Here is a 12,862-nt window from a genome sequence, read left to right as displayed (position 1 = left end):
TAAGGTAAGGAGCACTGCCCTAGCTTCTAGAAAGTTTTATGAGAAAGGTCTTGAATAGCCTGGACCAAGTCCCCTGGACTTTTTTCCGATGAGAGTGACCTCCCCATCCCTCCTTTGAGGCGTCTGAGTGAATCGTCACCGACGGGGGAGGTGGCTGAAGAAGAACCTGACTTCTTTAGATGTCTGGCTTGGGACCAAGGCCTGAGAAGAGTACTTAGCCGAAGCGGCTGGTCTTCTCAGATCTCTTCACGCGTTTGATGCATAACTTCTCCAAACTCCGATTGCATCCTTTAGCTGTGCTCTTAGCACTGGGTCTGTCACCGAAGCAAACTGGAGAGAGCGCAGTACTCTCTCCTGCTCGTGTCTTGATATCCTTTCGGAATCTTGAAGTCTCTTGACAGAACCCGCTATCTCCTTCCTTTTCTTCGCTGGGGTGGAGAAACGGTGTGACAAAAGGTCCCAGTGGATCTTAGCCACTGGAACTTTCGAGATGGAGAAAGTCGAGACTTTTTCTGTTGATCTTGAAGCCTAGGTACTCTAGGAACTGGATCACTGACTGGAAGCTTGCAAGCATTCTGTCTCGGATGCTGCCCACACCAACCAGTCGTCCAGGTAGGCTACTACCTGAATTCCCTTTAGGCGAAATTGTTTGAGAGCTACGCTCGCAAGCTTCGTAAAAATCCTTGGGGCTATGTTTAGCCCGAATGGCATGGCTCCGAAGGCGTATAGTCTTCGCTGTAACCTGAACCCTAGGTAGGGGGAGAGTCGATGGCTAATTGGAATGTGCCAGTAGGCATCTGACAAGTCTATAGAGACGGAATATGCCCTCTTGGGCAGTAAGGTCCTTATGTGTTGCAGTGTTAGCATTTTGAATTTGCAATTCACTATGAACTTGTTAAGTGGCGACAAGTCCAGAATGACTCTGAGCTTTTCCGAGTCTTTCTTGGGAACACAAAACAGCCTCCCTTAGAAATTGATGGGCTTCACCCTTTTTCTCCAACCGTTCTTGAACGTACTCCTCCATAACGGGGGTGGAGTGTTGGAAAAACCGAAGGTACGGGGGTGGAGTGCTGTACCAGCTCCCGCCCAATCCATTCTTGAGTAGGCTGTGGGCCCAGGGATCGAAGGTCCACCGATCCCGAAATTTCAGAAGTCTCCCTCCTACCGGTATCACCTCACTTGGACTGCCGTCCTGAGGTCTTGCCTTCCTGACCACGACCACCCCTGAATCCCCTTCCCCTTGAGGGGCGTCTAGACGAGCCTCTGGCTGCTCCTCTAGGCTTTGCTCGGAAGGAAGTAGACTGCCCTTCGAACGCTGGGGTGAATGCCGTGGACTGTGTCGACACGGCCTGGGGTACCCACTGAAAGGTGGTCGGGGTTTGTGCCACGATCTGGGGCACTGGGGGCAATGGCAATTGCAGTTGCTGTTGCTGTCTAAGAGGCTTGGCTGGCCGAGACGGTAGCCTAGTCCTCATAGTCTTCCTCTTTGGTTGAGGACCCTCATCCGGGGAAGACTTTCTTTTGATAGCCAGGTCCCACTTCTGGAGAAGGTTTCTATTCTCCAAGGTGGCTTTATCAAAAACTTCTTTGACCAAGTCGGTAGGGAAAAAGGTCTTTTCCCCAAATGTTGGAGGAGATTTGTTTCTTTAGCTCGTGCCTCACTGTAGCCGAGGTAAACACGAACTCCCTACAAGCTCTCCTTGCCTTGACGAAGCCATAAAGGTCCTTCGTCACTGTGGCCAGATGAGGCTTGGCCACTACCATGAACATTTCATGGACCTTGGGATCACTTGCCATCGTCTCGAGAGTAGTCTGAAGAGACATTGAGGCAGTCAGTCTTTCTTTTGTATCGAACTCACTTCGCAAAAGAAAGTCAGACAGCTTAGGGAGGTCCTTGCCGAACTGACGTCCGGCAATATCAGCCTCCAACTTTCCCACTTAGAACGTAAGATGGACGTCCTTCCAATCTTTGTGGTCCATAGGCAGGGCCAGCGACAAGGGTTTACACTCCTCTAGGGAGGGGCAAGACTTGCCGGCCTCGATTGCTTTTAGTACAGCCAGAAACCCTTTCTGTAAAAGGGGGAAGGCTCTAGTAGGCGAGGACACAAAGGAAGGGAGCTTCCTATTCAATGCAGCTACCTTTGAGTTAGAGAAGCCCCTCTCTTTCATCGAAGATGAAAGTAGAGCTTGAGCCTTAGCATGGTCATCACTATGACCTCCTTCGGCTCTGCCTCCTCCTTTGAAGCTGGTTCCTTCCTCAGCCGGACATAACAGTCCGGATATGGTGCCTTGCTGGGCCAGAATTCCACCCTCCAGGGGAACTGAGCCCAGCATATCCGAGATGACGATCTTTCCAGTCGTCATCGACATGTGCTCAGCATACCTCCATGGGTTAGCATCCGAGCACAAAGGAAGGTCTTTCACATTGAGCTTTTCTGGGGCCCATGTGATTCTGCAAGGCACTGCATTCGCAGTTCCATTGCAGCCGCCTTCTCCTGATTCTCCTTCTGCATTTGTTGGATCATTCCAACAATAGAAGAGAGGGCCTGTCCCAGCTCTACTGGGAGACCGGCCGATGTAGAGGGGCTTGAACTTCATCCTGGGCTTCTGCAAGGAGGTCTTCCTCCTGACACCCGTCCACATCAGATATCCTGTCATTTAGCTGGATGTCTTGCATCGCGACCGCGACTTCAGCATCCACCTGGATCTGAACTTAGGGGATCTCCTCTTGAGGCTGGGGAATCACTGCATCAGCTGATGCCTTAGGGAAAAGATACGCCCTCATATTCTCACTTGGAAGATAAGGGCCAGAAGTGTACTTTTGGAAGCCCCTTACCCAGGTACGAAGCTTCTTCCTAGCTATTTAAATGTCTCATTAATCAGGTTAGTGCACACAGTACATACCTGAGGGTCCCAATACCGGAGATCATCCTTGGAGACAGCGTATGCTGCGTGTCTCCTACAAAACTCATGTCCGCAGAGGTTCTTGCTGCTGACATTGCAGAAAGCACTTCCCCACTTCGGAGTGTCCTTCTGTAAAGAGAAGAAATTTCCATGAGTATCAAGTGAACTATGTATCACTGGATATGCATAGTATAGCATAACAATTCAGAAATTAAAGACACACACTTGTGTTTCCCTCACAACCCATTGCTGCAGCCTTCCAGATAATAAAATCAAAATGGTTTATCTCTACTAGAGTAACCAATGCAAAGTTTCCAGAGGAAACAGGTGGAGCTCACACCTAGGCAATGATTTTAAAATCCGGGATAATAGACAGGGAAGAACTCTGCTTCTTGTCTGAAGGCAACAGCAAAGGGCCGTGCAAGAAAACACAATAGTGTTAGAAGATACAGTGCTGTACCTAAACTTTTACTATAGTTTTCTTCTTACTGTATATGCTATACAGAAGAATACTAGTACAGTATAGGAGGATGTGTGCCGGCCTGCCTTTGCCGGCCGGCACACACCACAATTAGCTTTAAAGTATACTACTTAACAGCTATAGGGCGGCAGCCCTCTGGTTCAAATGCCTGTGCCGGCGGCAGCAGCTGCCGGCCAGCAACAGCCAGTGTTGGCCGGCAATGATTGCCGGCCAGCAACTACACAAGGTAGTACCCAGCTGCCGGCCACACTCTTGGTGACCGGCAGACAAGGACTGACATAAGCCGGCCGGCAAAGGTACAAGACCGATGCCAGCCGGCAGCAAAAGAACCAGAAGACTACACCTGCCGGCCTATGAGGCCGGCAGCCGGGACAGGTACAGCACTAGAAGAAAATAGAATGGATGCCGGGATAAGAGTGTACACAACCCCCCGAGCCCGGCAACCGAAAGAGTGCATATAAGGAAGGGGAGAAACTTAATTCAGGCTTCCTTGACCAATGCCGTCCGGCTCTGCCGGTAGGCATGGATGAGGGACCAAGAGAGGTCCGGGCAGCACTCGAAAACATAAGACCCTTGCCGTCCAGCATCTCTGCCGGCCGGCAATGGGCTTAGTCAATTCCACATCCCAACCTATACTAGGTCCAGAAGTAGAATGACGTACAGTACAGTAATACCCCTGCCGGCCAGCTCTGCCGGCCGGCAAGGTACAGTACAGTAATGGCTAGGCCATTACGGAGATAGAGGGGGAAGGGACAAGAGGGTCCTGCCAACCTTGCTTTAGTGACAGATCACCCGCAGCCAAGAACTTTGTCTTAGCCTAAGGGAGATCTAAGGGAAAGGGCCAGCACAGTAGTATAATACTTGCCAGCTTCCAGAGCACCAAAGCAAGGAAGGCGTTGCTACTCCCAAGGGAAGATTTTATCCTCCCCGAGAACAGCAACAGGACTTAGTCTGGTCGATCACAAAAGAAGGAATCATAACTTACAGAAACCTTCGATAGTGACCTAAGGGAGCTAAGCTCCCTTTGTAAGTGTTAGGTCAGCGAGGGAGACTCTGCCCCAAGCCAGACAACACGGACTCAGACTAAAAATTCTGTTGTTCTGTCCCTCTTTGAACCAGACTTTGCTGGAACAGGAAGGTACAGTAACACCCTAGTATAGTTTTATCGAAAATAAATTCGGAAAAAACCACTTAGGGATAAGCCCAAGGCTTAAACAGAGGGAAAGGGATTGCATACCTTCTCCGAAGAAAAGAAAGCAACCGGGGAGTATAATAAAGTATACTAAGGCTCCATAAGCAATTAGCCTAGGCACCAAGAGAATCGATTACCTAATTCACCGAAACTCTCACGTATACAATCTTGGAAATATTCCACACAGTCTAAAATGTATAAAATATAGCCTAAAGCTTCAATAAAATTTTAATTACACTCGGAAAAACCAAAATCATGCATTAAGTACTAGGACCAAACGACTAGGCTACATGGCCTAGCGTAGGCCAGAATGGCGAATACTTCGCCAAATAATACTAAGCACGAAAGGAAATCCTATGTAAAGCTAAATAGCTAAAATTTATTAAGCAAAACAACCAGGAATGTCACTCTGACTAACTAATTTATACCTAGCGAGTGACAGTGTCCAGGACACCTCTGGTAGGCTACGGCTCTTGTATCAAAGATTAATCCCATTAATCACTCAAAATTTTACCAAGAGCCTACATTTATACATAACAGACACTATACTCAACTTATCCGAGGTCAACGAAGACGAAGAAGCCATGAAAAGCTGAATAAATCCAAGATTTGCGAGAAAAACAGGAAAAAACACCGAGTTGTTAAGCTACGCAAAAAGGAATACAGATGGCGCCAGGATTGGCACCAGGCACGCATACGAATCGGGGGATAGGGAAGCCTTGGGAGCGGCTCCCCTTTTTCTTTCCCGAATTCGTATCTCGTCAATCTCCCTCCTACGAGACGAAATCTCTGTTCAGGTCGTAGATTGCCATGTGACGTGTCTAGAATACGTCCTCTGATATGTCGCGATATCCCTTTCACGAGGGATACTCGCTCCAGGAGTTAGAATTCTGGTACCTTAAGGTAAATTCTCTGGGAATATCGCCGTAGTTGTAATATACCCTAGGAAGCTACCCTATAGGAACTTCCATCAGGACGACATGGATTGAGCCCAAAAATGCCATTTTGTCTTTTCTATTTTGTTTTATGTAACTGGGAATGTTTTACTGTGTTTGGTGTAAAAAAAAAAAAACTATGCATGGTGTACTATTGGTTTTGTCTTTTCTCTCAAGACTCAGGTGTACAAGGTCTTATAGTTGCGTAAGAAAACAAGAGGTCTGGAAGTATCATTAAAGGTACAGCACTTTTTTTTTTTTTTTTTTTTTTTTTTTGGTTTTTGACCTGCTCTTGTCTCTATTATCTATCCTCAGCGAGTGGTACTGTCTGCAGGTATTAGAAAGGTTTTTAAGTTTGCTTTTCTTTTATTGCATTTGATGTGAAAAATATTCTCTCCACTCTTCTATTGCCGGGTAAGGTGTGACCGTAACAATGAAGTTTAGACATTCAGTACATGTTTCTGGTTTTTGCTATTTCACTTAGCTTCACTGAAAGCAAGATAATAGTTCTGTCACTTCTTTTCATATTTTTAAGAGCCACATGGGTAACAAGCCCATCACAGTATTGTTGTTTAAGATTATAACTGTCCATCCAACATAAGTTTTGAATGAGACATGTAATATAAATGAATGATCTTGGTGTTATTGAAATTTTCCTTACAGTCTTATAAGACACAATAGAAGTTGTAACTACTGTAGGTGTAAGGATAATGAATAAAAAATATATAAAGTACACATGCTGATCCTTCTAGCAATGCTCATATTGAATTATTTAAAATATTGCACTTCTTCATAGAACATCCAATATTTTTGGTCATACAAGGTTTCTTCAGAATACTTTTAAAGATCAAGAAAATAGGTTTGCAGATTCTTCAGAGAACTGCTTACTGTAAGTCTCAAGATAGGAATCTGGGAATTCTTGATATTTGTAACTTCATTTTAAGAATACTGTACCAATTTTCATTTATGAAAATCTAAAAGCTGTAATTTACTTTCCCTTTTGGTCCTTAAAATGAGGACACAATACCTTACCTTTAATGGTCAATATTCTGTAAAACTGAAAGTATATTTTAATTTCACATGACATATATTTTGTCTAACACCATCATCTAATGGACATGATGAAAGATTAAAGTATTTTTTGGTTCCTAGTGCTTTAGCTGTTCCTTTATTGTAAAAGCCACCAGGGAATGTAAGAAACTTACAGCTTTTCAAAAATGTGAAAAACTATGCTACTTAATGAATTCAACTTAAACATATGTCTCCAACTAGAAATATCTTGAATAAATCTTAAAAAGTTTGGCTTATGAAAATTTAAACTACAATGACTAGAGACAGCTTTATCACTGGAACTCGTACTGTATATTATAAGCTAAAACAGGTTTTCTTATTATAGGAAAAAGGAAATATAGGGTAAAGGAAATACAAAAATCACCTTTCAATAAGTCCAGCATGAAGAAGTGTGCGCATAGCATCTCGAGATATAGCTGTTGCTCCTTGTCTAGGCTGAACTAAAAACTGCAAGACACTTTCCCACCTATCCATCGCATACTTTTCGAGAAACTCAAGGTCTCGCTGATGAGGATCAGATTCTAATGTTGCTGACATTGTCCAAGGTTGTCCCCTGCAATAAAATAATAATCAATAAATATTAAATGGTCTTTTTCTATACAATAAAAAAATAAAATTGACTTGCATGTACACTACTAATTTCTGCCAAAACTTGAAAACAGAGCTCTATATTTAATTTTGTTAGGCAACAATTTTCCCTTCATTTCATTTTTGTCCTATGGAGAATGAGCAGAAGGGAAAAAATTACAAATTTGAAAGTAATTTGTATTTTTCCTAGCAATACAAACCTGGAGCTCTTTATTTGCATTATTTATTTTGGCGAAGCTGAAACTAACCGAAGCTTTTGAAAACACAAGGTCTAACTACCCACCACTAGTTAGCGAGGGTGAAGTGGCGTAGGTTCACCACCAGCTCCCACCAGCATTAGCGACTTACAATCACTTTTTATAAATACAACAGGACTTACAGGAGGCTGGTGCTGGCATGCCAGTATGAGTAAAGAGCTCCAAGTTTGTATTGCAAAGAAAAATAAAAATTACTTCCAAATTTGTTATTTGTTCCATTGCAACATACAAACCTTACGCTCTTTATATGCAGAGTCACCTTTAGGTGGGTGAAAGTCCTTGTCTAACTGGCTTTAAACTGTCCCAGGATGGCCTCTAGTTCGTGTTGACTGAGGGGTCCTTGCACCCCATTATCCTCATAAAATGACAGCCTGGGTAATCATTGCTGGAAAATAAAGATATCTTTAGTTAAAGGCTTTTAGACACCAAAGGGTCATAATATTAAAAGGAAAACAATCCGCCTCCCCCTTTGGCAGGAGGTCAGAAACACAACATTCTACCAGGTAGAGAGGCTACCCACAGGGTGTGATATTCACCCACAGAAAATCAAGGTCAGCTGTGCAGAGTCCCTTGGATGCTGTGACCCAAAAGAGGGGAAGATGAAAGTATGAAGTTGCCACTTACTCACAATTTCATCCTTGACTTGCCCCGCAAGTAACCTCCACCCTCAATTATCTGATACTTGTCCCCTCAGGGAACTGAGGTGTTCACATCATTGTCTGCCACCAAAGGACCTATTTAGAAGGTGTCTAGGCTCCTGTGGATTATGTCTTGCCGGTAGTGTGCAATGGATGTCATTTGGTGTTTTAAATCCACCTGCGAGGAGTACCTGCTGTAAAGAGAAATATCTTTCTAAACCCCAGGTAAGTGCTAACCACCCCGGACATCAGATGCACAGGGCATCTATTTGATGGTGAGGAGTCTGGAGCCATGGCTCTCTCTATCACTTGCCTGATCCAAGAGGAGATCAAGTCCTTAGTGATTCTCCTCTTGATCCTTCCGGCGCTCACAAAGAGACTATTGATTTGAGATCTAGATCTTCTCGTCCTTTTAAGATAAAACCTAAGCGCTCTTACAGGGCATTTTAACAGTTGATTAGGATTCTCTGTTACTAATCAAAGACTCTCAATCTGGAAGGTCCAAACCTAGGATCAGCCACTGCCAGTTTTTGAGTCTGCAACAAACTCAGGGACAAAACTGAGTGATTTGCCCCCATCTCCTTGAATGGGCTATGTTGTATGAAAGACTATGATGCTTGATGACTGTTAGAAGAGGCTAGAGGCAACAGGAAAGCCATCTTTGAGGTCAAGTTTTTGATCAAGGCTAGATGAAGAGGCTCATAAGGGCTCCTTTCAGGGATCGTAACACCTTAGCAACGTTCCACGGAGGTGGTCTAACTTCCGACTGAGGGCAGGACCACTCCATGTTTTGTATGAGGAGTGACAATTCTGTCGAGGGGGAAATGTTAACTCCATTCAGCTCAAAGACAAGGCTCAAGGCTGAGCGAAAACTTTTCCCCGCCGACACTGAATAAAGTTTTTCATCCCTGAGGTACAGTGAAAACTACGCTATTGTTGGCATAGAGACACTGAGAGGAGAGATACCCCGCCCACAACATCAACCACAAAAGACGGTCCATGTGTCTTGCAACAGGCTTTGAAAAGCCTCTCCTTGCGAGGAGTTGCTGGATAACCTCCAGGCGTGAAGACGTAGCAATGGGATCGCTTGATGGAAGATCTTCTGGTGTAATTGTCTGAGTAGATCAGGAAAGGGGAGAAGCTCTCTTAGTGCCCCTATGAGCAGATGCAGGAGGTCTGGAAACCACTCTGTACTGTATATTGCTACAACAGAGCTATGAGGGTCATCACCAAGTCTTGTGATGCCCTTACTTTGTTCATTAGCATCCTTATTAGGCATAAGACGTCCATCCTGTCCCACGGGTGTTGGAAAGCGTCCTGCCAGAACACTTGTGGGTCTGGTACTGGTGAGAAGTACACCGGAAGTTTCCAGTTGAAGGATGTCAAAAACAGGTCTATCGTCGGCGATCCCCACAAAAGCAAGACTTTGTTGGCTATCTGTTGATTTAAAGAACACTCGGAGCCAACTATCTGAGTCTTGCTCAAATTGCTCACCAGCATATTCTTCTTGCCGGGGATTAAACGGGCTGTTAGGGCTATAGAGTTTTCTTCCTTCCATATGAGAATTTTTACAGCTACTTGGAATAGGAGCTTTGAAAAAAGTACCTCCTTGTTTGTTTATGTGGGCCACTGCCGTAGTGTTGTTGCTCATCAACACTACGTAGTGTCCTGGAGGAGCCGATGAAAATGTTTGAGGGCCAGAAAGGCTGCTCTCATTTTTAGGAAGTTTATGTGGCACTGCCTTTCAGATTCAGACGACAGCGCGGATACCATCAGGTGTAACAGATAACCCCCACCCTTCTGTTGATACAGCCGTGAAGAGCAACAAATCCAAGGGAGGAGAGAGAAGGTCTACACCCTTGAGTAGGTTGGCATCTAGCACCTACCAACTCAGGGCTCTCTTCTGCTTGGGACCCACCGGTACCAGGGTAATAGGAGGGTCTCTGTGCTGAGACCAGCAGGTCTTCAGCTGCCACTGAAGTGACCGAATGCGGAAACAAACGTGGGGAACTAAATTCTCTGAAGAAATTAGGTGACCTAACAGTTTCTACAATATCATTGATGTGCTGGAAACTGGTCTCTTGCGAAGAAGTTCTATGCTACCTCTTTCAGTCTCTTTGCTCAGTCCTCGGATGTGAAGATTTTGCCTAGTGTGGTCCTGATCCTCATTCGTAGATATACCATATCTTAGACAAAGTGCAATTGAGACCTCTCGCGATTTATCAGGATCCCCAAATCTTAACAAAAGGCAAGGAGATTTTCTCGATGGAGGAGAAGGTTCTTCCTCTGGTCTGCAAGAATCAGCCAATCATCTAGATAACAAAGGAAACCAATGCCGTTCTTGAGTGCCCAGGTGAACACTAGAGTGAAAACTCTCGTGAGCTGTGGACAACCCAAACCACAGTGCCTTGAACTGGTATATCTGATCTTCTATTGTAAAGCATAGGTACTTCCTTGATGATGGGAGGATTGGGATCTGGAGGTACACCTCTTTCAGGTCTACCGAGATCATGAAGTCGTTCAGTCTGACAGCTTGTCTGACCGTTTGAGCCATCTCCATTTTGAACAGAGTTTGCAGAGAAAACTTGTTCAAGGCTGAAAGGTTGATGACGGGTCTCCAGCCTCCAGACGCATTTCTACAAGAAATAAGCCACTGCACTGTAGAAGCCTGAGGACCCTCATGGGACCTCTGGAGAGTGTCCTTCTCTAGCATGGCCCTGACTTCAGCCCATAGGGCCTGGTCCTTCGCTGATCCCTTTGCATAGGATCTTGTCATCGTTGGAGTTACTATTACTATTATTATTAGTATTATTATTATTAAAAACCAAGCTATACCCCTAGTTGAAAAAGCAAGAAGCTATCAGTCCAATGGCTCCAACAGAGAAAAACAGCCCAGTGAGGAAAGGAAATACAGAAAGAAATAATCTACAAGAGAAGTAATGAATAATCAAAATAAAATATTTTAAGAACAGTAACAACATTAAATTAGATATTTTATATACACAATAAAAACCTCAAAAGAAACAAGAGGAAGAGAAATAAGATAGAACAGTGTGCTTGAGTGTATCTTCAAGCAAGAAAACTCTAATCCAAGAGAGTGAAAGGCCCTGGTACAAAGGCTATGGCACAACCCAAGACTAGAGAACAATGGTTTAATTTTGGAGTGTACTTCTCCTAGAAGAAGGAGAGTCCGCGAAATGGACAATGTACCCCTTTCTTAATACGGAAGCCGGGTCTCCATAGTACATTCATCTCTGCCATATATATATATATATATATATATATATATATATATATATATATATATATATATATGTATATATATATATATATATATATATATATATATATATGCAAGTGTATGTATGCACAGTAGGGTCCCCAATTATGCAAGAATTGAGTCGATCCACAGCCTCCCAAAAATGGAAAATCGCATATTTCCAACCACACGACAGGAATTTCTTTGGGGCCAAAGGAAACGGCAACTTACCCATTCAAATGTTTTTATTACCCATTTTCAATACAGTACTTTCTATGTTCTATACTGTATTTTTTTAATATTGCGTTGTTCTTACGAATAATCAAAACATTAAGAGGGTTTTAAAGTTTTACTGGCTTGAAAAAGGTAAAATATTACAGCAAAAATTGGTGTAAATACCGTATACTTCTCAATGCAAGACGACCTAAAATTAGGAAAAATTTTAATGATTTCAGGTCATATAGGTTATATAATACGACTGGTGAAATACAAAAGCATTAGTGTATAGGCTAGCCTTTGCTGTATCATTTAAAATCCAAACTTAACTAAATAAAGGCGATTTTACAGGATATCATGCCTTTTCTAAACACAACTGAACAACCATTTAGTTTACTTTTCATTGTCAATCATAACAAACAAAGAAACGCATTTACACATCTGAGTATAGGTTAGCTTTTGCAGCAACAGATATCTCACCAAGTATTGACTTTGTAATGACTTTGTTATTAGTAATATTGTTTTACTTACCTTTTCCTTAAAAATTCAAAATAAATGAAATGAAGGCAATTTCATATCATGTTTTCCTACACACGCTGTCTAAAACATAAAAATTTGTTTTTTTACGTTTCGCCACTAATCATGACAAACAAACGAATGCATTTACACATCCAAGTGTTAAGTAATGTTATTTTACTTACCTATCCATAAAAATTCTTTCACACGACGCTGAAACGGGAAAACCATTTTCTTTCGTTTCAATAATACTAACAAAGTACTGCTGATGATTGTATGATAATTCATGATAATTTACAATCATTCTAAAATTACGAAGGATAAGTGTACATTCTATTTCTAAAATATTTTTAAAAACTTCAGTTATGTCATTTTAATTTTTTATCAACTTGTACCCACATCAATTACAAAACCACTGGGAAAACTAAGAAAGTACGAGACTAGTTTTAAGTTAAAAGTTATGAAAATTATTATTGAGATTGGAGAAAATGAAAATAATTTGAATCATGAAATCTAAATGTTATTACTACCATCATTAACACCACCATTAAACCTATTGTATTGTTTACATTTTCTATGCTGGACTTGCATAGAGAAGAAATGATTATGATGACATGGAAATTTTCCTTGAATAGGCTATTTATTATGTAATTATGCCAATAAAATGTAAGGTAAATAGGGGCTGGTTACATTTATTATCAACTACCGTACCTAGGCCTACACTGGCATACCTATACTTGAAAAAGACAATAGATTTGATACGTTTTGTGGAGTAGGGCTCACAGACTTTGAACGACTTCGCAGG

At 42.7% G+C, this 12,862-nt stretch overlaps 1 protein-coding gene across 1 annotated transcript in view; it reads right to left on the bottom strand.

Annotated features, from left to right (window-relative positions):
- Positions 1–12,862, bottom strand: part of mrn (general transcription factor IIH subunit 4 marionette) — a 452,216-nt gene that overhangs the window by 261,706 nt on the left and 177,648 nt on the right. The window contains exon 4 of the mRNA XM_068376719.1: positions 6,948–7,136. Within this exon, the coding sequence (XP_068232820.1) occupies positions 6,948–7,136 (189 nt within the window). The remainder of the gene's footprint in view (positions 1–6,947; positions 7,137–12,862) is intronic.

The sequence above is a fragment of the Palaemon carinicauda genome, chromosome 7 (assembly GCF_036898095.1).
Source record: "Palaemon carinicauda isolate YSFRI2023 chromosome 7, ASM3689809v2, whole genome shotgun sequence".
Taxonomy (NCBI): Eukaryota; Metazoa; Arthropoda; class Malacostraca; order Decapoda; family Palaemonidae; genus Palaemon; species Palaemon carinicauda.
The sequence above is the reverse complement of the archived record's forward strand: the minus strand, read 5'-3'. Positions and strand labels throughout refer to the sequence as shown.